Source organism: Furipterus horrens, unplaced genomic scaffold (assembly GCF_987537825.1).
Source record: "Furipterus horrens unplaced genomic scaffold, mFurHor1.1.pri manual_scaffold_6, whole genome shotgun sequence".
Lineage (NCBI taxonomy): Eukaryota > Metazoa > Chordata > Mammalia > Chiroptera > Furipteridae > Furipterus > Furipterus horrens.
Window position 1 is genome coordinate 88,503,902 of NW_028327176.1, and position 25,732 is coordinate 88,529,633.

At 44.1% G+C, this 25,732-nt stretch overlaps 1 protein-coding gene across 1 annotated transcript; it reads right to left on the reverse strand.

The window, feature by feature from the left end:
• Nucleotides 1–4,636: 4,636 nt before the first annotated feature.
• TCP11 (t-complex 11) lies at nucleotides 4,637–24,051 on the reverse strand. Its single transcript, XM_090280411.1, has 9 exons — nucleotides 23,914–24,051; nucleotides 21,136–21,232; nucleotides 17,099–17,219; nucleotides 12,361–12,581; nucleotides 7,393–7,529; nucleotides 6,907–7,124; nucleotides 6,637–6,818; nucleotides 5,753–5,916; nucleotides 4,637–5,036 (listed from the first exon to the last, which is right to left on the reverse strand). Exons 1-9 carry the CDS (start codon nucleotides 24,035–24,037, stop codon nucleotides 4,804–4,806), a joined length of 1,497 nt encoding a protein of 498 aa, XP_090136537.1. The 5' UTR covers nucleotides 24,038–24,051; the 3' UTR covers nucleotides 4,637–4,803.
• Nucleotides 24,052–25,732: the final 1,681 nt, after the last annotated feature.

Here is a 25,732-nt window from a genome sequence, read left to right on the forward strand (position 1 = left end):
ATGGTAACTTGTTACAGCAGCCATAGAAAACTAATACATCCCTCAAGCCTCATGCAGCATTGCCTATACTTCAATTTTAACCCATAAGACCCACTGTGGACTTCCAACATCCAGAACTGAAAGGTAATAAATTTGCATGGGCTCAAGGCACTAAATTTGTGGTACTTTGTTACAGTAGCAATGGGAAACTAATACAGAGAGAGGAATTTCTTCAACTTGATAAAGAGCATCTACAAAAATTACAACATTATATTTATTGGTGAAGGACAATGGAAAGATTCCATTATCACCAAACTTAAAGTGCTGAGAGTTATAGCCAGTGCAATATGGCAAGAAAAGGAAATAAAAGTCATTCATATCAGAAAGGAAGAAATAAAACTGTCTCTATGTGCAGATTACAATAGTCTTATCTTCCCTTATCCATGGGGGATAGGTTCCAAGCCCCTCAAGAGATTTCTAAAACCTCAGATAGTACCAGATTTTATATATACTATATTTTTGCCTATGCATACATACATTTTACAGCTCTTTAGCATATTCAAATTATCAGCATCACTACTCTTGCACTTTGGGGCTTTTTTTTTTTTTTGGTTTTTCAATTACAGTTGTCCCATTTTTTTCCCCATTGTTCCCCCCCCACCCAGCCCACCCCTTCTCCCACAATCATATCCCCACCCCCCATTGTCCATGACCATGAGTCATTTATACATGTTCTTTGATTAAACTCTTCCCTTACTTATCCCCCTTCACTCCCTAGCCCCCCGCCCCCACCAGGGTCATTATTAAGTAAAATAAGGGTTACTAGAACACGAGCACTGTGGTACCTCAACAGCCAACCTGACAGCCCCGACTAAGTGACTCACTGGAGGGCAGCATACAGAGCGTGGCTACACTGGTCAAAGGGGTGATTCACATCGCAGGCGGGACGGAGTGGGATGGCTCAAGATTTCATCATGCTACTCAGAATGATGTGCAATGTAAAACTGATTAATTATTTCTTGAATTTTCTAGTTAAGATTTTCAGACCATGGTTGACCATGGGAACCGCAACTATGGAAAGTGAAACTGCCAATAAGAGGGGACTACTGCGCATGATTGTCTATACAGAAATTCAAAAGAACCTACAAAAAAAAAATCATTAGAGTCAATGAGTTAAGCAACTTCACAGGATACAATATAAACCCAAAAATCAATTGTATTTATGTGTATCAGAAAGGGAGACAATTAAAAATAAAACATTATAATCACTTGTAAAAATAAAATCGTTAGGAGTAAATCTAACAACACATGTTAAGAACTTGTATGATAAAAACTATACAATGCTAATGAAAGAACTCAAAGAAGATCTAAATAACTGAAGAGATAGACCATGTTCAAGGATTAGAATATTCAACACGGTAAAGATGCCAATTCTTCCCAAATTGATTCACAGGTTTAACATAATACTATCAAAATCCCAGAAAGGTTTTTTGTAGTTATAGACAAGATCAGTTTATGGAAGGCAAAGGAACTAGAATAGCTAAAACAATGTTGAAAAGAATAAAGTCAGAGGACTTAGTCTACCCAATTTCAAGACTTATAATATGGCAGAGAGACTGACAGATAGATGAATGGAACAGAAGAGACAACCCAGAAGGAGACTCACACAAAGGTCCGACTAATTTTTAACAAAGGTGCAAAAGCAATTTAATAGAGGAAAGAGACTTTTTCAGCAAATGATGCTGGAGTAGTTAGATATCCATAGGCTTAAAAGGAAAGTACCTCAACCTAAGTCTCCACCTTATATAAAGATTAATTCAGCCCTGGTTGGTGTGGCTCAGTGGATTGAACACTGGCTTGTGAACTGAAAGGTTGCCGGATTGATTCCTAGTCAAGGCATATGCCTGGGTTGCAGGCCAGGTCCCAGGTTGGGGACATGTAAGAGGCAACTGATCAATGTATCTCACATATTGCTGTTTCTCTCCCTCTCTTTCTGCCTCCCTGCCCCTTTCTCTAAAAGTAAATAAAATCTTTTAAAAAATTAATTCAAAATGGATCACAGACTTAAATGTAAAACATAAAACAATAAAACATTTAGCAAAACACATAGGACAAAATCTTTGGGATCTAGGCTTAAGCAAAGACTTCTTAGACTCAACACCCCAAGCATAATCCATAAAAATAAAACCTGAAAAATTGCACTTCAAAATTAAAATTTTGTGCATCAAAGGACACTATCAAGGAAGTGAACTGATTAGCCATAGAACAAGAGGAGGAATTGTTTGCAAATCATGTATCTGACAAGGAGCTAGTATCCAGAATATATAAAGAACTCTTGCAACTCAACAACAAAAACTCAATTCAAAAATAGGCAAAAGACTAAAATAGACATTTCTCCAAAGAAGATAAACCAGTGCTTAATGAGCACATGAAAAGATGCTCAACATCACTAGTCATTAGAGAAATGTAAGTCATAACCACAATGAGATTCCACTTCACACCACTAAGAAACTTACAATTTATTTAAAAAGGAAATTAAGTGTTGGTGGAAATGTAGAGAAACTGGAACCCTCCCACATTGCTGGGGAGAATGCAAAATGGTGCAGCAGCCACTGTGGGAAACACTTTAAATGGTTTCTCAATAAATTAAACATAGAATTACTATATGACCTTCCAGTTCTACTCCTGAGTATACTTCCTATTCAAAAGCATTGAAAACAAGCATACAAACAAAAACTTGTTCACAAATATTTATAGCAGCACTATTCACAAAAGCCAAAAGGTGAAAACAAGCCAAATATCCATCAACTGATGAACGGATAAACAAAATGCAGTAGATCCTTATAATGGAATATTATTTAGCCATCAAAAGGAATGAACTGATACATGCTACATGAAATATCTTTAAAACATACCAAGTGAAAGGAGCCAGTAACAAAAGACTTCAAGTTATATGATTATCTAGAGTCAAAAAATCCATTGAAACAAAAAGCAGATTAGGGGCCGCTGGGGGCTGGGGGAGGGAAGAATGAGAGTGGCTGCTAATGGATGTGGGGTTTCCTTCTGCAGTGATGGAAGTGCTCTGGAGCTAGATAGTGGTGGCAGTTGTACAACACTGTACCACTTGTCACTAAGGGTATATTTCATGTGTATTTACCACAATATTAAATTTGTATCCCTCAGACCATGTGCAGAATTGAACGGAGCTCTTTCCTTGTTTAGGTCAGGATCCCTGTCTCCTCCATGTGAAAACACAAGAAAATAATGCAAAACGTCTGAGAAATGGGTCGTTTCAGAGTTTAACCATGAAGTACAGAGCGCGGTTCTATTGTCAGCCAGCATCTGCACCCAGCCACCGGGCAGTCCTGTCGCCAGAATACCTTCAGAGTACATCTGTCCCTAAGATAATGAAGCTTCCAAAGTGTGAGTTGTTTAAACATTCAAATTGTTGTAAATCAGAGACTCCGTCTAGGCAGGCCTCACTGTTTATTAAACATGCTCCTTTTTCTGGGCTTCCCCACCCTGAGGGTGTGTGGCTACAGGACTGGAAACTGGGAACAATCCAGCCGTCCAGCCTTTCAGGTCCTGGTCTGAGTCGCCTAGTCTGGGCCCTACTCTCTGAAAAGGAAGTCAGACCCTGGGAGGAAACCCTGGGCTAATGGCCCTCAATCCCCTTCAGTTCTTCCTACTCAAAGTGTGCTATAACCGGCTGCCTTCATCTCCTGAAACCGCGAGAGCCTTGTTTCTCTTCACCCTACCTTGAGGACACACACGGGAATTTCCATTTTCTCTTGTGCATTACAGAACAAGGTGGGGGGGGGGGTTCCTGAATGGAGCAGGCCCCTCATTTCAGCCACGGTAGGTTGACGCTGGGCTGCTGCAGTCGCCCTGAGGGGGCGGTTGGATCTCTACAAGCCCAGGTCCTTTCAGAGCTTCTCAGACCAGGGCTGCCAGCAGGCGCTCACATCCTCAACCGCCAGGCAAGTCCTAGCAGGGGCACGTAGGAGCGGCCGCCTCGCGCGCCCACAGCCCCTGTCCGGGTGCTCTGCGCTCAGACATGGGCACTCACTCGGCTAGAGGACAGGACCAAGGAGAAACTTGTCCCCAGCGAATCACTGGCCCAACTGTCCAAGCCTGAACGCTGGTGCTTGAGGGAGAAATCCAAGCAAAGGACCCTGTCACCGCGCGCGGTGGCCAACGCCCGCCTTTCCCTGGCCTGCACTGGCTTCCCCCCAGAAGAGGAGGCTAAAACTCTTACTAGTTACTGACTTCTCCTCGCACCACTTGAAACCTTCAGGGAACTGGGTCCTGGAAATGAGGCTGAGAACTTCTTTCAACCAGGCCCAGGTCCTGAACTGAATCAGACAAAACAAATTTCTAACTTCCGGAGAAGCCCTTATACTCACATTTTGATAATTCCACAGAGTGCTCAGAGTCCTCAGAGAAATGCTTTATCCTTAGACAAAATAACGCTAGCAGCACCGGGGTGCCCTGGCTTCTCGGCTCTGCGTGCAGAAGGGAGCACCTAACTAATCAGTGGAGGAAAAACTGGGGTCTGTTGGCTTCTTTGCTAGTTGGGGGCTGAGGGCACAGGTCTGACTGCGGCTGCTGCACACGAAGAGTGATTTGCCAACTTTCACAAGTTTATTAGAGAATGAATTCGGGCCAGTTGGTGTTTACGTGCTTAGTCACTACAGCGCGGGCACTGGCTGCAGGAGGGGAGGAAGGCTTGCTGCTTTGCTGGTCACAGGCGAAGAAGGCACCCCAGGAAAGTGATGGGCTTCTCTCCTGGGTCCAAGGTGCCAGGGCTCGGAGCAGGTGCTCTCAGGGAGACCCCACTTCTGCTGCCAGGGCCTGGCTTGGGGGGATGAGGGTCTTCAGGATCTCTGTGTAGTAGAGGCCAAACACCTGCTGATTGTGGTGAGTCAGGTTGACAAACTTTTGGCCCAGTTCTGCCAGCTCTGCCTCAATGAGAGTAAGGTCTCCAGGGAGGTCTAACAGAGAGCGCTGCACGCCGAGAACCAAACAGCATTTGAGAAACAAATGGATCCGCTGATCTGTGAGCAGGAAAAGACAGTGAGAAGGGGAAGCACAGATGCCTTTCAGGGAGAGACACTGTCCTGCACTCAGCCAAGTTCTGAGTTCACAGAGATACTCACTGACCAACTCACTCAGTTAAGGAAATTTGTTTTGGGGGAAGGGGACTGCTGTCTAGCTCCCAGGAACAAAGCAAAGATTGAAAACTAGTAGGCTAGTACATTGTTGATTATTTCAAAGATTACTTAGGTATCCACCAGTTAGATCCTACTGAGTATCTGACATAAAAGGAAGATCCTTTGGATGGCTGAGGTTAAGAGAAAGGCCAAGTTCCTAGCCTCCATTCCAACATGGGGTGGTGGGGGGAAATCGCTGCTATGTAAACATGTCTGCTGGTATAATTTAGCATCAGTTTCTTGTTGGCAGGCGGTGAATGTCACATGTCATAGGCTGCAATCAGAAGATGACCTAGAAGGCCAGGGATGACTTAACCAGGTTGCTGGGACGGTATGCCACACCTAGAAGTCATGGATTCCTGGGTGCAAATCTTCCTTAGAACACAGGAAGATTTAAACTAAAAAAGATATATTCAACCCAACATTTTGAAAAACTAAAGCCTAAACAGTGACTCGCCCCAGTGACCATGCCTGTTATCGTTAAGTGGTTCAGCAACTGACTTGCAGGGTTGGAATCTACCTCTCTCCTCACTGTCCTCACCCCCCCAGTGCATGCTCACCAATGACGCTGCGGACACAGTTCTCCTTGTGGGCCACGTCCTGGAGCTGTCCCATCAGAGATGCTGTGTTGTCGCTGCTGAGAGCAGCAAGGCCCATGTTCTTGAGGCTTTGATGGATTTCCTGAGACACCTGTTCACTCACAGTCAGCATGGCCTCCTTAGGCCTAGACCATGAAGGGGAGTAAGCTGGTAGCACCAGGTGGCCCTGGCATCGGCCCAGAGCCTGGGAAGCTCATGCGTGAGGGAGACCCCCAGCCCTCCTCCTGCCCTCGGGCAGCCCCTCGAGATGTCAACTGTTCACTACATCCAACAAACACCACGTACTACTTCTTAGTAAACAAGATAAACTGAAATCAACTCTGGACAAGCGTTTGGTTCTGCCCTTGGATCAATTCAGTATTCTTTAGCCCCACTGAATGATTTATATGTATGTATATACATTTTTAAGACCTTCTTGGACATTTTCCATGGCCATTTGTCCTACTCTCACCAACTAGAGTGGCAAGCCTGGCCTTCTGATTCCACTGGTGTATTGTCCTGCAACCCAGTGGACGTTCAGTCAGTGCTGCTGACCCATCAGCTCCTCACAGGTAAACGCAAGAGCAGCCACTGCTGTTCACTCAACCACTCAGTGACTCCATCATGGCAAACAAGATAATGGATCATTTTGTAGCAGACTAGCCTCTGCACTACTCTTTTGGAAAAAGTTTTATTTTTCTTTGTCACAAGCCTCAAGACCACTTATAGAAAGACCCCGATAATCTTTGCAGATGGTTCCAAAGTACCTTTCTGTGGCTTGTGGTGGAACATAAGCAATTATTCCTTATCTGCTTGTCCTCTTACCACATCATCTCCTCTAAAGAAAAACCATTTACGCCACTCACCTGGAATTAAACTCCTCCATGAGGACTTTGATCTTGCATTTCAGCTTATCCACAAAATGAGGGGACCCAAACAGGACACTGACAGGGAAACTGCTGGTCACCAGCAAGACTGAGGCCAGGATGGTCAAGTGGAGCAGCTGTGCCTGCAGCTCCTGCAGCCGGGCTCTGTCTACCAGCAGCATCTGAGGACGCAGGGAGACAGGTGGTCAGAGAGCAGGGACCTGTGGAGGACCTCAATACAAGCCCTCAGGCATACCCCACACAGCTTACCTCAGGGAACTCTTCATTGTCAGAGTCCCAGAGAAGAAGGTTCAGGAAACCCTGGGACAGCACCATGGTGGGGCTGAGGGGCTCTGGGCTGTGGGCTGCCTCATTTGGAGAAGGGCTGGCCACGCCGCAGGGGTCAGGAGCTCCGGGGCAAGCTGGAGGCAGCATGGTGAGGTCTGCTGCTGCTTGGGTCAGCCACCTGGTGGTGTGATCGAGGAGGCCTGGGCAGGGCAGAGTGCATGAGCGGCTTCAGCATCTGCACCCCTGATGCTTGGAGACCAAGGTTCTTCCCTAAATATACTCCTGGTTCATAAACACATGCTTATGGGCATGAGGGTATCTTTTTATCTAAGATAACTGTTCCTCCTCTCTTCCCCTCCTGATGAAGAAATTTTCTGTTCCTAAAAGGAGGTGGAGTACTCTCTAGCACCACAAAAGTCAGACCCAAGGTCCTATCTTCCCACGCCTGCCCTCAAGTTATATACACACTCGGCTGCTTGTTGAGGAGTTCCTGGAATTTAGCCCGTTCATGCTGGATGGAATGTTCCTGCAGGTGAGGTTGAAGGCTCTGGATGGTATAGTTCATCCTGTCCCTTTTCATCAGGCCCAAGACCCAGACGATCTCTCTGACACAGAGAAAATGCAACATTGATTCTGTGAAAGGGGATTCAGTGAGAGGGCTCCCTGCCCAGGAGCCAGTGAATCACTGCATTCAGGCGTTAGAGGGTCAAGGTGGCAGCATAGGCAGACATGGTTCACCTTGCACAACCACATCAAAATTACAACTAAATCATAGAACAATCATCACTCAAAACAATCAGAAATTGAGTTGAATGGAAATCTGACAATTACGGAATTAAAGAACCCACACCCATTAGAATTGACACCCACGTATGGTGGATAAAAATTTGGGAGGGAGATCTCAGGAGCAAGGAGTCCCAGCCCCACATCAGCCCCCCCCAGTCCAGGGTTCCAGTGCCAGGAAGGTAAGTCCCCACAACTTCTGGCTGCAAAAACCAGCAGAGATTGAGTCATTGGAAGAAACTTCTGGAGTCCCAAGCAGTTCCTCTTAAAGAATCCACACACAGACTCACTCAGACTCACTCCCTCTGAGCTCCAGCACCAGGGTAGCAGCTTGAAAGGCACCAGCGTCATACAGGGAGAAACTGAAGTGTCTGGCCTCAAGGCAAGGGCGCACCTCCAGTACTCAGCTTGGGTGACAGGGCAGGCTGTGCCACTGTACCCTACAGGACACCTACTACATTAGGCCACACTACCAAGACAGGAAGTCATAGCAGCTCTACCTAATACATAGAAACAAACATAGGGAGGCTGCCAAAATGAGGAAACAAAGAAATATGGCCCAAATGAAAGAACAGATCAAAACTCCAGAAAAAGGAACTTCTGGCCAAGATGGAGGTGTAGGTAAACACTCTGCATCTCCCTCCACAACTAAGAAGGAACACAACTACCTCAAAACCAGAGACAACCAGAAGTTCCAGAAAATCAAGCTGCATGGAAGTCCAACAAACAAAGGTATAAAGAACTACTCATCAAGACAGGTTGGAGGTGTGGAGCCCAAGTGAACAGGAAGCAGTGTAGTGGCAGCAACGGTGGCAACAGCAGCAACAGGAGTGGCCAGCAGCAGAAAGCACAGTTACACATTTAAAAAAGTAGAGAGAGACACCTGGGGAGCACTCCCATCACCAGACCAGATCACACAGCTCACGGTTCCAGTGCCAGGAAAAATAAAGCTGGGCTGCTCTGACTGTGAAAAGCAGTGGGGGTTGAGGTGGAGGAAGAAACTGCCGGTCTCTCAGCAGAGTCCATTTGTTTAGAGGCCCCCATGGTCCTAGAATGCCCACAGACCCACCCACTCTGGGAACCATGGTCAAAGCAACAGCTAGAGAAGTGCCACTTCCATATAGGAAGTGGGAGAGGTGCCTGGAAAAAGGGCGAGTGCAGAGCAAGCAGCATTGTTCCCTTTCAGACCCCTCCCCCACATACAGAGCCACAACGTGGTGAAATGGGTTGCCCCACACTGATGAATACCTAAGACTCCACCCCTTACAATGTAACAGGAGCAACAGCTCTACCTAAGACACAGAGACAAACACAGGAGGCTGTCAAGCTGAGGAGACAGAGAAATATGGCCCAAAAGAAGGAACGGATCAAGGTTCCAGTGAGAGAACTAAGCAACAAGGAGAGAGCCAACCTATCAGATGTATAGAGTTCAAAACACTGCTGATAAAGATGCTCACAGACTTGACAGATATGCTTGAGTACAGCAAATGCAGAAAAGAAGAAGTGAAGGCAAAGCTAAGTGAAACAAAGGAAAATCCACACAAAACCAATGGTGAAGGGAAGGAAACCAAGGTTCAAACCAATGATTTGGAACATAAGGAAGAAATAAACAGTCAACCAGTACAGAATGAGGAAAAAAGAATTGAAAAAGATGAAGAGAGGCTTAGAAACCTCTGGGACAACTTTAACTATGCTAACATCTGAGTCATAGGGGTGCCAGAAGGAGAAGAGGAAGAGCAAGAAATTGAAAACTTATGTGAAAAAATAATGAAGAAAAACTTCCCTAATTTGGTGAAGGAAATAGACATACAAGTCCAGGAAGCATAGAGAGTCCCAAACAAGCTAGACCCAAAGAGGCCCACACCAAGACACATCATAATTAAAATGTCAAAGGTTAAAGATAAAGGGAGAATCTTAAAAGCAGCAAGAGAAAAGAAGAGAGTTAGCTACAAAGGGATGCCCATAAGAGTATCAACTGATTTCTCAAGAGAAACTCTGCAGGCAAGAAGAGACTGGCAGGAAGTATTCAAAGTAATGAAAAACAAGGACCTACAACCAAGATTACTGTATCCGGCAAAGCTATCATTTAGAATGGAAGGGCAGATAAAGTGCTTCCCAGACAAGGTAAAGCTAAAGGAGTTCATCATCACCAAGCCATTATTATATGAAATGTTAAAGGGACTTACTTAAGAAAAAGAAGATCCAAACTATGAACATTAAAATGACAACAAACTCACAACTATCAACAACAGAATCTAAAAAATAAAAACAAAAACTAAGCAAACAATCAGAATAGGAAGATCATTTAGAGGGTTATCAGCTGGGAGGGGGGAAGGGGGAAAAATGGTGTGGGGATTAAGAAGTATAATTGGTTGGTACAAAATAGATAGGGGTAAGTTAAAAATAATATAGGAAAGGGTGAAGACAAAGAACTTATATACACAATCCATGGACATGAACGAAGGGGGTGGTGATTGTTGGATGGAAGGGGGTTACTGAGCAGATGGGAGCAAAGAGAAAAGAAATTGGGACAACTCTAACAGCATAATCAATAAAATATACTTAAAACAAAAACAAACCTCCAGTAAAAGAACTAAACAAAATGGAGAGAAGCAATCTATCAGATGCAAAGTTCGAAACACTGGTTATAAGGATGCTCAAGGAACTTAGTGAGGACCTCAACAGCATAAAAAAGATCCAGTCAGAAATGAAGGACACATTAATTGAAATAAAGAACAATTATAGGGGAAAAAACAGTAGAGTGAATGAAGCCGAGAAGCAAATAAATGACATGGAACACAAGGAAGCAAAAAACAACCAATCAGAACAACAAGGGGGAAAAAGAATCTAAAAAAAAAAAGAACAGTGTAAGCAGCTTGTGGGACAACTTCAAGAGGTCCCACATTCACAGCATAGGGGTGCCAGAAGCAAAAGAAAAAGAGCAAGAAATTGGAAATATATAGAAAAAATAATGAAAGAAAACTTCCTTAATTTGGTGAAGGAAATAGACATACAAGTCAAGGATGCACGGAGAGTCCCAAACAAGATTAACCCAAAGAGGCCCACACTAAGACACATCATAATTAAAATGCTAAAGCTAAAGACAAAAAGAGAATCTTAAAAGTAGCAAGAGAAAAGAAGTTAGTTACCTACAGGGGAGTTTCCATAAGAAATTTCAGCTGATTTCTCAAAAGAAACTTTGCAGGCTAGAAGATATTAAGCAAGATATGTTCAAAGTGATGAGAAGTAAGGATCTACAGCCAAGATTGCTTCACCCAGCAAAGCTATCGTTTAGGGCAGATAAAGAGCTTCCCAGACAAGAAAAAACTAAAGGAGTTCATCATCACCAAAACATTATTATATAAAATGTTAAAGGGACTTATTTAAGAAAAAGTAGAAGCTTAAAACTATAAACAATAAAATGGCAATGAATACATATCTATCAACATTTGTATGTAAAAAACAAACTAAGCAAACAAGAAGAACAGACGGAATCATGGAAATGGAGAGTGTTTTGATGGCTGCCAGATGTGAGGGTGATGTAAGGAGAATGGGTGAAGAGGTGAGGGGTTTAAGAAGTAAAAATAGTTACAGAATAGCCATGGGGATGTAGAGTACAGTATAGGAAATGGAGCAGTCAAAGAACTTATATGCATGACCCATGGACATGAGCAATGATGTGGGGATTGCCTGAGGGAGTGGGTGGAGGAGAGCGAAGGGGAAAAATTGGGATAACTGTAATAGCATAATCAATAAAATACCAAAAAAAAAAAAAAAAGAATTAGAGGGGCTTTAAAATTCATTTAGTTCTGCCTCCTAAATTACAAAAGATGACACGTGAACCAGGACACAAGGCCCAGAGTGAGAGAACAGCAGAGCGGGGAACACAGGTGAGCCCATTCTCTTTCCACATGGCTTTCTGTTGTCTCCTTTAAAAGGGAGTTAGTGTAAGCCCTCGCTGCTGTGGCTCAGTGGATTGAGCTTCAGCCTGTGAGCCAAGTGTCACTGGTTTGATTCCCAGTCAGGGCATATGACTAGGTTGCACGTCAGGTCCCCGGTTGGGGGCGTGAGTGAGAGGCAACCACAGAGTGATATTTCTCTCCCTCTCTTTCTCCTTTCCCCTCTCTCTAAAAATAAAATAAATAAATAAACAAATGAACAAATAAATAATTATAATTTTTTTTTAAAAAGGGAGTTAGTGGAAGAACACACACCAGCATGCTAACAGTTGTCTCTGGGAAGTGGGATTATAGGGGATGCTATTTCTCATGCTCTTCCTGGGCCAATCACTTAAAAAAAAATTTTTTTTTGGATCTGCACCTAAGTTTCTATAGCTATGAAATAGGATAACCTCTGTCCCCTTATGTTATGTGAACTGTGACAAGAAAACTTGGGAAAGTGATGTTTGAACTTCTTGGAAGAAAAGGTTACACTGATATTCTATGGTAGGACATTATACAGGGGCCTGACAGTCCATCTAAGGATAACGAGAGGGCCCTGCGAGGCCATCTTTGGAAAAGAAAAGCAAACAGGCCAGAGAAAAAGGGGTTAACCAGGTCTCAGCAGGGAAGAGCCGGCAAGATAGGGGCTGCCATCCAGTGTCTGGCCCACAGGAGGGGTCAGGTCTCAGGGGACACTAATCAGGTTTCACACCTCAGTAACTGAGCAGAGTCTGTAATGTTGTCTAGTTTCTGCACGGCTTCATCTCGAACCGGTGCACACAGCAAAGTCATCGTGGTGAGGATGTACTTGGAGAGATGAAGGATGTTCAGGGCCTCATGCTCTGCTTCCTGCTTGAGGAGGTCCGTGTTCAGAGCATCTTCGATCTCACTTCTCAGGCGGTTCTGGCGTGGTAACAGCAGCGATAGCAAGATCTGCCCAGGAAACACAGTCAAAGAGGGGCTGATAGGACAAAAGCCCCCTTCCGGGCCCTCTTTGTCAGAGCTGGCTGCACCCTATAAAACATGACCAACTTGTTTTATGAGCCTCTAGACTCAGAACTAGAAAATTACTGGAAGTGCCCTGAAGGTGCAGAGGCTCCGGGAACTTATGAAACAGGACATTCCAGACCACAACGACCAGACGACCCGACTGGACTCTGCACCCAAACAGAACATCAAACAAGCTGCACCCTATACAAGACCAACAGAACCGTCCTGCTCTGCAACAACCCCAGTCACCTAATAAAAACTCAAAACCCCACCCTCAAGGCTGGCATATCTCTCCACACCCCGCCCCTCTGCCCTCCTGGAGAGTGAATAAAAGCTTTACTCTCTGCACTTCCTTCTCTTTGTGAATTCGTTCACAGCCCCCCCACCCCCATCACGACCACCCTAGCCGGGGCTGCACTCTGTTTAGAGCCCCAAACTTTCCCTAATGGATACCCCTTTAGCCAAACACATCCCAGTCCACATTGTTTAATGATCAAGATGTCAGGTCTCTATTTGTTTAGGGGCCAATAATAGACCAAGGCTTTAGGGGATGTAATACAGCAATAATACAGCAGTCCCTCTCTATATCGCAGTTCACTTATCGCAGCCTCACTGTATCGCGGGATTTTTAAAAATATATTTAATTATTTATCGCGGGTTTTTTGCTATATCACGGGATTTTGCAGTACTGTTTACGTATGTTGTTAAAGTTACGTAGGTTTAAGAGTGTAGAATATGTTTAAGAACATAAGTAGTGCTTATAAACGTGTGGAAAAGGTTAATAAGGGAGTGGGAAAGGTTGTAAGTGTGTGGGAAGGGTTTATAAAGCCTTAAAATATATATGAATACTAAAATAAATGTAAGGTTCCTACTTCACGGATTTTCACCTATCGCGAGGGAGTCTAGAACGTAATACCCGCGATAAATGAGGAAATACTGTATACCATTTTTCTAGGCAGAATGAGATAAAGGTAAACAAAATCAAGGAGTTTGGTAAAAAGAAACTCAAGGTGCAACAAATACAAAATACACACCATCACATGGTGATGAGGTACTCTTCATTTTAAAAAAGCAGGCATTTTTGAGATTTACTTCAAAGAGCAAGGAGAAAATAGGCAAAGGAACTGTTAGGAGTAACTGGAAATAGCCTATAAGCCAGAAAATATAAATTCCCTGTGAACAGAGTTCCTCTTCTTCATCTACGTGCCTCTGTAACATACAGAACATAGTGGGGTCAAGGAAGGGGTTCAACGAACATGTGTTTAATTGAATGGAATAATGTGTTATCATAGCAAGATCCCACCTGTTTAGCTTCATCTCAAGCAAATAAAATGAAAGTTGCTCCATACTATCTATTTAAATGGTAAACTCCGCCAATTTTCACTTTGGAGCCTCTCAGTTCCAAGTCCGCCCCTCAGTGCCTCCTTGTGAAAGTGACGCTGGCTGGCACTGTGTTCGTTTTCTCAGTAGAGAGTGCTAGAGAGCGACTGCAAAAGGAGGGGGTCCTCCTCCCATCCCCAGCCCCCACCCTCCAGCCCAGTTCTGCTGTGTTTCCCCTGGGCAAGCCCCTGGGGCACACAGCTCCTTTTTGTTCAAATTACTGTCTGCTTTCTTCTTCCTGATTGGACCCTGACTGATACAAAATCGGTACCAGCAGTAAGAGTCGAACTCAAATGGCCATATGTGCATTGGATCTGAGAAGCAGCAAGTAGCGAGAATTTCACATTTTAGAAGTCTTAGGAAGACATGCAAAATGGAGGATGGCAGCTAATCCCCACAAAAATTCAGCTGCCCATCACCTCAGTGAAGCTGGCAGAGCTTCAGTGGTCTGGACCTTGTCAAGTGATCCCCTCCAAGGTGAATGACAAGTTGCTGTACCTCAAACCACCCACCATGAAAGAAGAGGCACAGCACTCGTAGGCCTTTTTGGGTTTTCAGTGCAACATACACCACATTAGAGTTCTGTGGACAAAATGGGGCTCTGCAGTCTATCTGATAAGACTGATCATAAATTCCTAGTTGGGCAGGTCATAGTGGGTAGTCACCCCCCAGGCACATAACTTCTTCAGTAAAAGGTTTATCTTTGCCTCAAGCAAGTCCTGTCCAGAGTTCTTGTGCATCTAGGTTAGCTCACCTTTGAAATGCCGGAGTAATCCTCTTGTTCAGACGCCTCAAGGAAGCACATAATCTTTTTTCTTTTATAATTTTTTTAACTGATTTTTTTAGAGAGAGGCGAAGGGGAGAAAGTGAGACAGACAGACATCGATTTGTTGTTCCACTTATTCATGCATTCATTGGTTGATTCTTGTATGATCCCTGACCAGGACTGAACCCGCAACCCTGGTTTATGGGGACGATGCTCTAACTGACTGAGCCACCCTGCCATGGTGAGCACATGATCTTGATAACTATAATATTTATCTTCCCTCCTTAATTTCAGATGTATAAAAGAAACTGCAAAACCATCTTTTTCTAGAACATTTGAGACCTTGCTTCCTGGCATGTCATCAGTCTAGCTCAAATAAACTCAAACTTATAAAAAAATTCTCTACAGTTTTGGACATTCTTATACGACTCCATTTAGAGTTGCCCATAAGGTTGCCAGTTTCAAGTGGGCACCAGAGCCAGAGCAGATTCTGCAGCAAGTTCAGGCTGCTGCACAAGCCAGTCTACCCTTTGGGCCTTATGGTCCTGCGGGTTCATGATACTTGAAGTGTCCATGGCAAGTAAGGATGCTGCACAGAGCCTCTGGCAAGCGCCAATGGGAGCAGCGTAGCACAGAGCGCTATGCCTTCTTCTGCAGATAACTATTTGCCTTTTTAGAAACAGCTCCTGGCTTGCTCCTAGGCCTTGGCAGAAAGTAACACCTCACCATAGGGCATCAGGTGACCATGTGGGCTGAGCTTCCCATGAGGAACTAGGTGTTGTCGGACCTACCCAGACAAAAGATAGGATGATTCAGGAATTCAGATGTGTGCAGAAGCATCCATATGGAAGCTGAGTAGCCAAAGGATTGAAATGTGATATTTATCAATTTACTGTCTCTCAGCTCCAAATCCATCCCAATTTTCTCTGCTCTAAAAAAATGAAGTCCTTAAAATATTTTTCCTTTACCAAATGGTAAATTTTAAGCCTCATTTGTAGAGGGCACTATTAATTAGTTTTTGTGTAGCATAACAAATTACCATGAACTTAAGAAGCTTAAGAAAGCACATACATTTGTTATCTCACAGCTTCTGTGGGTCCAGAGTCCAGGCACAGCTGAAGTGGGTCCTCTGCTCAGTCTCACAGGCTGCATGTAATGAGCTATTGGCCAGGCTGCATTCTCATTTGGAAGCTTGACTGGGGAAGGATCTGTTACTAAGCATCTTCAAATTGTTGGCTGAATTCATTTCCTTACAGCTGTATACTTAAGGGCTCCAGCTGCTTACTGGCTGTCAGGTGGATGCTGGTTCTAGACACCGCCTGCAATTCCGGCCATGTGGCCCCTCCATAGGCGGCTGACAACTTACCTGTTTGCTTCTTCAAGGCCAGCAGGAGAATCTCCAGTCTGCTAAGACAGAGTCTTACGTAATGAAATGTGACATCCCAGCACCTTTGTCATATTCTATTGGCTAGAGGCGCTTAAGGAGAGAGGATTATCCAAGGACGAGGTTCACTGGTGGGGGATAGGGGGCAGGAAGGCTGGGCAGTCCACCTTAGGGAGCGCCTCCCACACACTAGAAAGACATTGCAAAAGGCAAGAGCCTTTCTCTCTGGTTCTAGAATGCTCACTTGCCAGGCTCCTGCAAGATGCATGGCTTTGCCAGCAACCAGCTCCTACAGCCTGAGTGGCATCTCCCATGGCCGGGCTCCTGCAGGCACAGTGGTCAGCAGCGCCCACGGGCCAGCAACTTCCTGCACAGCTGCGCCCTCTCAAACATAAACGTGGGTGTTCTACGTCAGCCTAGGGGCACGGTGGAGTGTCCTTATAGCGGATGTTCCGGTATTCTTTAGACTTCTCTTTGCTTCTTACTCGCACAAAGCCCTAATTTCTCCAATTCCCTGTTATAAGTTTTATATTAAAACTTCCTGTTGGCCCTGACTGGTGTGGCTCAGTGGGTGGGGCGTCATCCCGCAAACCGAAAGGTCACCGGGTCAATTCCTGGTCAAGGCTCATGCCTGGGTTGTGGGTTCAGTCCCTGGGCGGGGTGCACACGAGAGGCAGTGGATAGATGTTTCTCTCTCACATCAACGTTTCTCTCCCTCTCTTTCTCCCTTTCTTCCCTTCTCTCTAAACATAAATAAATAAAATATTTTTTAAAAATTCCTCATTGAAATTACTGTGTGATTTCTGCCTACAGATTAGATGCTGACTGATTCACAGACCGTATTCAGTAGAATTTGCTAGCCACGGACATTCAAATGAGCTGGGAATGTCTAGGAACCTTATACCTCCAAATGGAAGGCTGATCACTCACCTCTTTAATTTCTTTCAGAAGTTCAAGAGCACAGCTGAAGTCTGGGGGAGTAGCTGATAACTGCTCTTTAAGATGATCCCAAAAGGCATTATGCATTGTCTCCTTGACTTTGCCTTCCAGGCTGTAAGAGGGTTAAGTAGACAAATTACTTTCTCTATCCAAAAACTGCCATAAGGTCATTTTATGTCCTAAGCCCCCACACAGTGTTTGATGTGATAGAAGACCATCATACTGACAGGGAAAGGCCAAGAGCTCTTTGGATCACAACAGATTTGAACAAGCTGGGGTTAGTTAGACTTGGGTGTCAAGGGCATCAAAAACCTCCCAGAAGGGCTCTTCGTGGTTCCAGAACAGCCCTCCTTCTGCAACAGAAAGAACACTGAATAGAGGTCACGTTGACCCCTAGCACTGATTTTGCATCTAGCCAAGCTAATATGTGACTTAGTTCCTTTTTGTGCATACATATAGCAATGAACTAAATGATCTCTCATTTTCTTCTAGTCCTAAAAATCTAAGACAGGATTTTAATGCCTAAGTACCACAGATATTTCCAAATCGGCAGGTCTAAACTGAATTCACTGTCTTCCTCCTCCAACCTCGTTGCTCCTATATTCCCAGTCTCAGTGGCACTATCGTGAAGCCAGTTGTGGAAGCCAGAAAGATTGGTCTTTTTTCCCCTTTAAAAAAATAGAAGAAGCAAAGGCAATTCAATTTAGGAAGGACAGTCTTCTCATCAAATGGTGCTGGAACAATAGGACATCTACATGCAAAAATATAAATCTAGACACAGACCTTCCACCTTCCACAAATGGATCATAGACCTAAATGAAAAATGAAAAACTATAAAACTCCCAGAGGTAATTAAGAGAAGCTCTAGGTGACCTTGGGCTTTGCAATGACTTTTAGATGCAACACCAAAGGGAAGATCCAAGAAAGAAAAATTGGTAAGTTGCACTTCATTAAAATTTAAAATGTCTGCTTTGTGAGAGACACTGTTAAGAGAATTAAAAGATAAGCCACAAATAGTCCTTACTAAACACACACCTAATAAAGGACTATTATCCAAATTACACAAAACACTCTTAAAACTCAACAATAGGAAAACAGACAGCCTAATTTTTAAATGGGAAAAGATCTGAACACAGACAGACACCTCGCCAAAGAAGATATACAAATGGCAAATAATTATATGAAAAAATGCTCAACAACATATGTCATTAGGGAATTGCAAATTCAAATAAAGATGAGATACCAGTACACACCTATCAGAAAGTCCAAAACCCAAACACTGACAACACCAAATGCTGGGGAGGATGCTGAGCAACAGGAACTCTCTCATTAATTGTTGGTGGGACTGCAGATGGCACAGTCACTCTGGAAGACAGTTTGGTGGTTTCTGACAAAACTAAATATACTCCTGCCATACAATGCAGGAATCATGCTCCTTGACATTCACTCAAGTGAGTTGAAAACTATGTCCACACAAAAACCTGCAAATGTAGGCTTATATAGCTTTATTCATAATTGCCAGAACTTGGAAGCAGCCAAGAGTTCATTCTGTAGGTAAGTGGATAAATGGAATATTATTAAGTGCTGAAGGAATGAGCTATCAAGACCCCCAATGACACAGAGGGACCTTAAATGCATATTGCTAAGTGAAAGAAGCCCATACTGTATGAGTCCAAATATAGGACAGCCTGGAAACCTATGGAGAAAGTAAAAAAGATCACTGGTTGCCAAGGATCTGGTGGGGAAGAAGGGAGGGATGAACAGGTGGAGCACAGTGGATTTTTAAGGCAGTGAAATTACTATGCATGATACAGTAATGGTGAATACTTGTCACTGTACATTTTCAAAACCCATGGTATATACAACACAAAAAGGTGAACCCCAATGAAAACTATGAACTGGAATTAATAATAATGTGTTAATAGTGGATTGTCATTTGTAACAAATGTACCACACTAATATAAGATGTAAATAATAGGGAACTCTCCGTACTTCCTGATCATTTTTCTGGAACTAAAACTACTCTAAAAAAATGTCTATTAACTTTTAAAATAAGAAATTACAGGAACCAATTTTCCTTTGACTGTTTACTTAAACAATGTCTTTTCCTACAGAGTTAGACTAATAAGAAAATGAACTATTTGAATATTCTGAGGCTGTCTCTAATCATTTCCAAATAAGTATTGGTTGTCTTGAATTAAACATCCTCCCTTTAAAAAAAAAATACAGTAGTAATGCATTCTCTTTGCAAAAAGGCAAAAAAAGCAATACAAAGATGAATAAAACAAGTCAAACTTCCTATCCCTACACACAAATCTCGGGTATCAGAAGTAATCTACTGTAATCCGTCTCACGGTCTAGTGTGTACTGAAATTGTTCTGCACTCTCTTCTCCTCATCCTATTTATTCACTCCATCTCCAAGTTCCATAGATTTTGCTTCTTAAATGTCTCTGGAGTCCATCCCCTCCTACTATGATCTCTTACCTGCACTACTGTCTATTAACTGGTCCCCATGCCTTCAGTCTTGTCTCTTTTTAATCTGTTCTCCATCAATTCATTCTAAAACCAATGATGCAATTCTGATCACTATGTCATGCTCATTTAAAGTCCTTTAAGGACTTCCCATCACCAGCAGCATAAATGGCTTATACTGTAGGAGCCTTCCTGATACTGCTCTGCCTGCCTTATCTCCGCCTACCTTGTAAAACCATGTACACACTCACACCAAACCCTTGTAAAGAACAGAGCATACTCTACCGCCACTCTGCCTGGAGCACTTTTCCCACCTACAGCACCTGGAAAGCACCCATTCATCCTCTAGGCCTCAACTCCAGTCTTCGCAGGCAAAATCTTCCTCCACGAGCAAATCTTCTCTGATTCTCCTTAGGCAGTTGATCATGCTCATTAAACTATACACACAATCTATCATTTTCTGTTATTCAGCTGTCTCCCCTATGAAAGTCTCTTAACAGCAAAGCCAGTGTCTTGCTTATCTATAGCTGTAACTATAATTGTATCCAGCCCCAGCCTTCAGTAGGCTGCCTGCCACATAGTAAGGACTCAATAATGCCTGATGAATGATGCCCACACGTGGGATTTCCCTTAGGAACAGACAGCTGTAATTAACAGCATCTCATGAGTCCAAAGTAAAGCCAGTTGCCAATAATGAGTAACCACAACTCCATTTCAACCTTTTTTCCCCTGAGATAAATTTTTGTATTACCTTACTGGAAAACCAGCTCCCTGCTCCATTTCTCCCCTACTCATTTCCTTCACCTACTGTCTTGCCCCTTCCCCTACTGTCTTGCCCCTTCCCCTTCACCACTGCCTGTTTCATTTTTCTCCTCTCCTGCCAGCAACAAACACATCTAAGCAGTGAGTGTGGGCTGGGCTTAGTGACCCTCTTTTAGGGAAGAGAATGTAGCAGGGGCCTGGAATATCAGGGATATCACTTCTGAGATTAGGCAACGAAGACTGTGGTTTCTGTCCTGGGCAGCGACTCTCATTCTTGGCCTCTCATTCTCTTCATGAGAGCTTCCCTGGGGGAGGTCCATGTGGCCAGGACCTGATGGGCCCTCTGGCCAACAGTCAACAAATTGACTACAATCTCGTCAGACACCTTGAGCCAGAAGCACAGTTAAACCATGCCCATGTTCCTGGCCCACAGAAACTGTGAGATAATGAACATTGTTTGACCTGCTGAGTTTTGGGGTAATTTGTTACGCAGCAATTAATAGCTATTCCAGGCTACTTTCTCCATATCAGAGAAGATCTGAAAACCATCTTTTTTATATTTTATTAACTGGAGTCTCAAAGTGAACATTCCAACAATAATTGCTTTGGTTTACTTACTGGTTAAAGAAAATTTGCTTCTTGACCATCTGATACTAAAAATTATAACTGATCACTCTTCTGTTGGAGTTGTTGAGACCTCTGAAGGCTTATATTCAAGCTTCTGGTCAGAAGCCATTTGTGCTAAATACCTATGCCAGGATTAATAAAATGAGAAAATTAGAAGAACCTGTACCTGCTTGGAGGTAAAGTCTTCTCTTCCTTCTGGAAATCATGATTCATCCCAATCTCATTGTTCAGCTCGGAAACATCATTAACCGTATCTATCAGACCTGTGACAAAAGAACTTATGGTGGACAACAGTGAACCTACATAAGCCTGAATTTCTACTTTATTCAGAGAGTCACTATACTAAGTAGGCCCCAAATGTGGATTCGAACTGATCTTACACAAACTCATTCAACCACTCCAGTCATTTATGTTTTCTGAACACCAGGCGCCAAGACTGCGCCTCTCAGGGTGGTCTAGCATGGGGGCGAGGAGGACAAAAAAAGTTATTTTGTAAAAAACAGAAAGTGAAATGGATTAAAACTTTTCTCTTACAAAGTTAAGAATAATTTAAGTGGCAAAGAAACAATTTATTTGCCAAAATAAACATTATGATAAACATGTATTATGATCGCACACTTCTCTTTCTGCTTTTGATAAAGTTCAATTCTCCCCATAGACAATGCTAAATGGTGTCAATGCCATTTGGTCCTCTAAAGCAGTAGCTCCCACATTTGGGGATTTCACAGACTAACACAATTTCCAAAAAGATTTTGCCAACTTGCCAACTTTTTGTTTGGCCATGTATGTGGAGTAAAACAAACAAATAAGCAAATTTTTAAAATCCACTCTACCACCATCAAAATCATCATTTCATTAAATAAAGGATAGTGTAACCTCCAAAAGGGCAGAAAGGGAATACCATCAGAATAAACAGTAGTTCTTTAAATGTGATAAATTTAACTTTAGGAAAAACTAATTACAGTATCTTTATTTCATTTTTCTAAATATTGCTAAGAATTTAACATATAGGAACCACTGTACTAAGTTTTTAGCAAAGGCCTTGCTAATAGCATTCTCATCTAAGAAGCAGATAAGGTAGTAATAATGATTACTTGGTATATAAAACAAAGTTGCACACAATAAATCATATTTTCTCACTCTTTCAATGAAGCTTCGTAATTTGTTCACAGAAAATTATTATTTGGCTCCAAGATGTGGAGCAGATACAAATGAACTAAGATTGGCCATGACTTAACAATTGTTGAAGCTGGGTGATGATTAAATGGGGGTTTATTCATTATACCTGCCTCTCTACTTTTGTAAACGTTTATGTTTTCCATTAGTAAAAAGAACTAATGATGTAAAAAAGGAAAATGTTACTGAAGAAAAAGGGTTACACTGGAGAATGCTTTTGTTCTTAGAAGATACATAATAAAATTTTTAGAAGTACATGACTCTCTTATTTTCCATTAGAGAAAAAAAAAAGAGCATGCACAATGTGGCAGAAATGTTAACAATGTGGGCATTCACTGTATCTTCTGTTTGACTTTTCAACAAATTTAAAATATTTTAAAAGAAAAAAGTTAAGGGGAAAAAGGTGATGGCAGAATTTACCAAAGTTCCTGCTTAGGCAAACACAAAGGAGAATTGAACCTTAAGTGGGTAGTTGAAGTTTCCTTTATTTTTGCGGCTTCTCTGAAGTCTTTAGTTCCAGCCAAAATGGCTGAACACAGTCAAATATGTAAGTAGACTTACCACTAATTCACTAATTCAAAATAAAACTAAGAGAAAATCTTCAGAGATTGAGCTCTGACAGTTTATTGAAGGGCTGAGGAAATGTACACAGAAACACTTTCCAGCTACAACAAATCAAAGTCATAGCCTGCTTTGACAAGATTGTTGTTGCTCCGTGCAGCACTATGGAACCCCACAGCTGTGAAATTCAGGAAAGAAGAGGGCTCAAGGAGAAACTAGAGGCAAAATGCAGCTAACGTTTGTCCCAAGGACAAATAAATTTTCAAGATAATTTAGTAGGTAACTTAACCACGTCAACCTAGTATATTAAATCTCAAATTTATTTTTAAAAAGAGGAGTTTGGTTTATTCATTTTACTGAGAGTTGTTTTGCCTATGGGTTCATTTAAATAGTCACCTCAAGAACCTAAATTGGTTAAATTGTATTTACAAAAAAAAAAAAAAAAAAAAAAAATTCCCCCTCCTCCATAACAGGTTCGTATCTACTAAATGCTATTGCAAATAGGGCTTCCAGGGCACCCAATTTGCGCTTTAGGGCCAGTCTGTTAACCAGCAGCGACCCCACGTGGCTACAAACAGAAGCAAACGTAACTGAATTTAGCAGGGCCTTGAAGTAATTTTTCTCATTTCTATCTTCAAGAATTTAACTCATGTTGTTGGATGAGGACAGGTCTTCAGATTGATGACTAAACTCTCTGGACATTACTGTAACAGAAATGCAGGATGAGTCCAGTGAGAATAAACCAGCCGAAGTGACCTTGTGCTCCAATGGGAACATGAAAGTAAACATCTATAGTACATAGAGAAGACTGAGCCCACGGCAGTATCACTCTTGAGACAACGAAGCACCGAGAGAACAATTCCCGTCTGGGATCATTTGGGTTCTTTAAAATCTACCCGAGGTGTCTGCCATTTTCCACTTACAAATTGAACATACAAGAGTAACAAAGATGGCTTTGAACAGATTCAGCATCAAATCCTGCCAGAGTGAAGTAATCATGCCCGAGTCACCTCTTGCTCCAGGACCAAAACCTCCGTGAGGGCCCGTGGTCAGCAGGAGTACAGACTGGGGTGGGAGGAGCCGTAAGAGACGGGCGTTGACCAGAGAACTGTGGGGGCCGCTGCAGCTGCCGACCCTTAAGTGGACCTGATCCACACTAAGCAGCCCCCCACCCGACGGGCGACGGCGCTCCCAAGACGGGACATACTAGGGGGTTGGTTCTCGGGGACGCTCTTGTCCTTCTGGGTCCGTCCTGGTGTTCTGGGCTTACAGGAGCCGCTCTCGGCGACGCCAGGGTCCTTGAGCGGCACACTCTCCTCGACGGCCTGCATTTTGCTGGCGGAACCTGAGGGCGGGAGAAACCGCGCGCCGTTGGAGGCGGGGCAGGGGGCTCTACAACTGCCCGAGGGGTCTGAGGCCGGCCCATCGCGCCCCACCAGGACAAACCAGAAGACGGCCGCTTCAGGGGTCTCTCGGGGGACAGAGAGGGGCCAGGGAGCCTAGCGGAGGAGGGACGGGGGAGGGTCGGAGTGAGGCCGAGCGTTGGAGGCCAACGGGGAACAGGCCGGCGGGGCCGGCACAGGGCGAGCGCGCTGGGCAGGCCCTTCCCAGATCACCAGGCGACTGCCTCGCCCGAAACGACCTCCTCAGCCCGCCGGCTCCGTCAGCAAGGGGAGCCCCGGGCGCCCGAGGGTCCTCACCTCCTCCCCAGCCACCCGCCGCCTACCCTGGAGCGGGCTCCGCGGCCGCTCGGCCCCGAGGCTCTGACCGAACACCGCGCGGGTGGCTGGGGCATGAGGGCGGCGCGCAGGCGACCGGGCCAACCCCGCGCTCAGCCCCGCTCGCGAGGCCAGGGGCCCTGGGTGGCAAGTCCCAGACTTGAAAACAAACCACCGCCTGTCTCCCAGGGTAACAGGGCGGGGTCACGTGCCAGCCCCGCCACCCCCGGGGCACAAGGCACCCCGGCCTCTGGTTACGTCTCTCCTGCCTGACATCTCCGGGTCCTCACGACACAAATCACCTGGAACTACTTAGGAAGGGAAGGGGCGCTCTGTTTTGTTTCTTCTCAGCCTTTCCGCCAGCCTGGGAAGCGCAGAAGCACACCGGGCACGTCCTGGGCACGCAGTGACGGGAGGGCCGTGCTCCCGTTCCACAGGGTGGGGAAGTGAGAGCCCTGTTCTCCCAGGAACTGCTGGGCAGCGGGCTCTTCGCACTGAATTCCTGGCCTGGGACACATCTGTGACCTGGCACTGGGCCTCGAGCTCCTTGGCTCCAGGGCGATGCGCTTTCCTGGTTCTGGCTCTGCTCCGTTGCCCCTGGAGTGATGTGCGGGACTGGGGTAACCCCCCGCCCCTCCAATGCCCTCGCTCTGAGGGAAAAGATAAGAAGAGTTTCTACTTCACACTCTCCTGTCCTTTATTAGGCTGACTTGATTTCTTACCACAGAAGCTTACTTTAAGAAAAAGAAAAAGAAAATATTGCCTGTAAGAAACCAAGGTCTCATTATAACCCTTGCTTTGTTAGCGAGAAATGTGGGTTTTTCTTGCACAACTTGTGCATTTTCAGGGAAAACTGAAGAGACCAGAGAACATTTCTGCTTAAGAAAGTCCCCTCAACTCTGAGGCCCAGAAAGATAAGAGGGGAATGGCCTAGTAAAGTTACTGTTTAGCCAGAAAGTACCTCAAACCAATACATACTAAGCCTGCCTCTTCCTCTTCCTCCTCACCCTTTCCTGGTATTTCCCTCAGGGCTGTCAACTGTGAAGCATGCTGGCTTTCACCGCAACCCAGCAGTGGGAAGAACTCGTATGACTTCAGCAAAGAGTTCAATGAAAATATGATTCTTCATTTTTACATAGGCTGGGTTGTTGATTCTTTAAAAAAAAAAAAAAAAAAAGTCTAGAATTCTGTTTGGGCATTTTTATTTGTAGAAGAAAATTTCCAGAATGATATCAGTCCTTTACCTCACAAAAATGGCATTGCCATAAAACTCTCCCTGCTGGTGACTGAAATTACTCCCTCAGTCCA

Coding starts and splice junctions, on each gene's coding strand:
- TCP11 (XM_090280411.1), bottom strand. CDS start 24,037: ATGCAGGCCGTCGAGGAGAGTGTGCCGCTCAAGGACCCTGGCGTCGCC. Junction 21,233..23,913: donor CCCCGAGAACCAACCCCCTA/GTATGTCCCGTC, acceptor CTTTTGTCACAG/GTCTGATAGATACGGTTAAT. Junction 7,125..7,392: donor ACTCCTCAACAAGCAGCCGA/GTGTGTATATAA, acceptor TGCCCTGCCCAG/GCCTCCTCGATCACACCACC.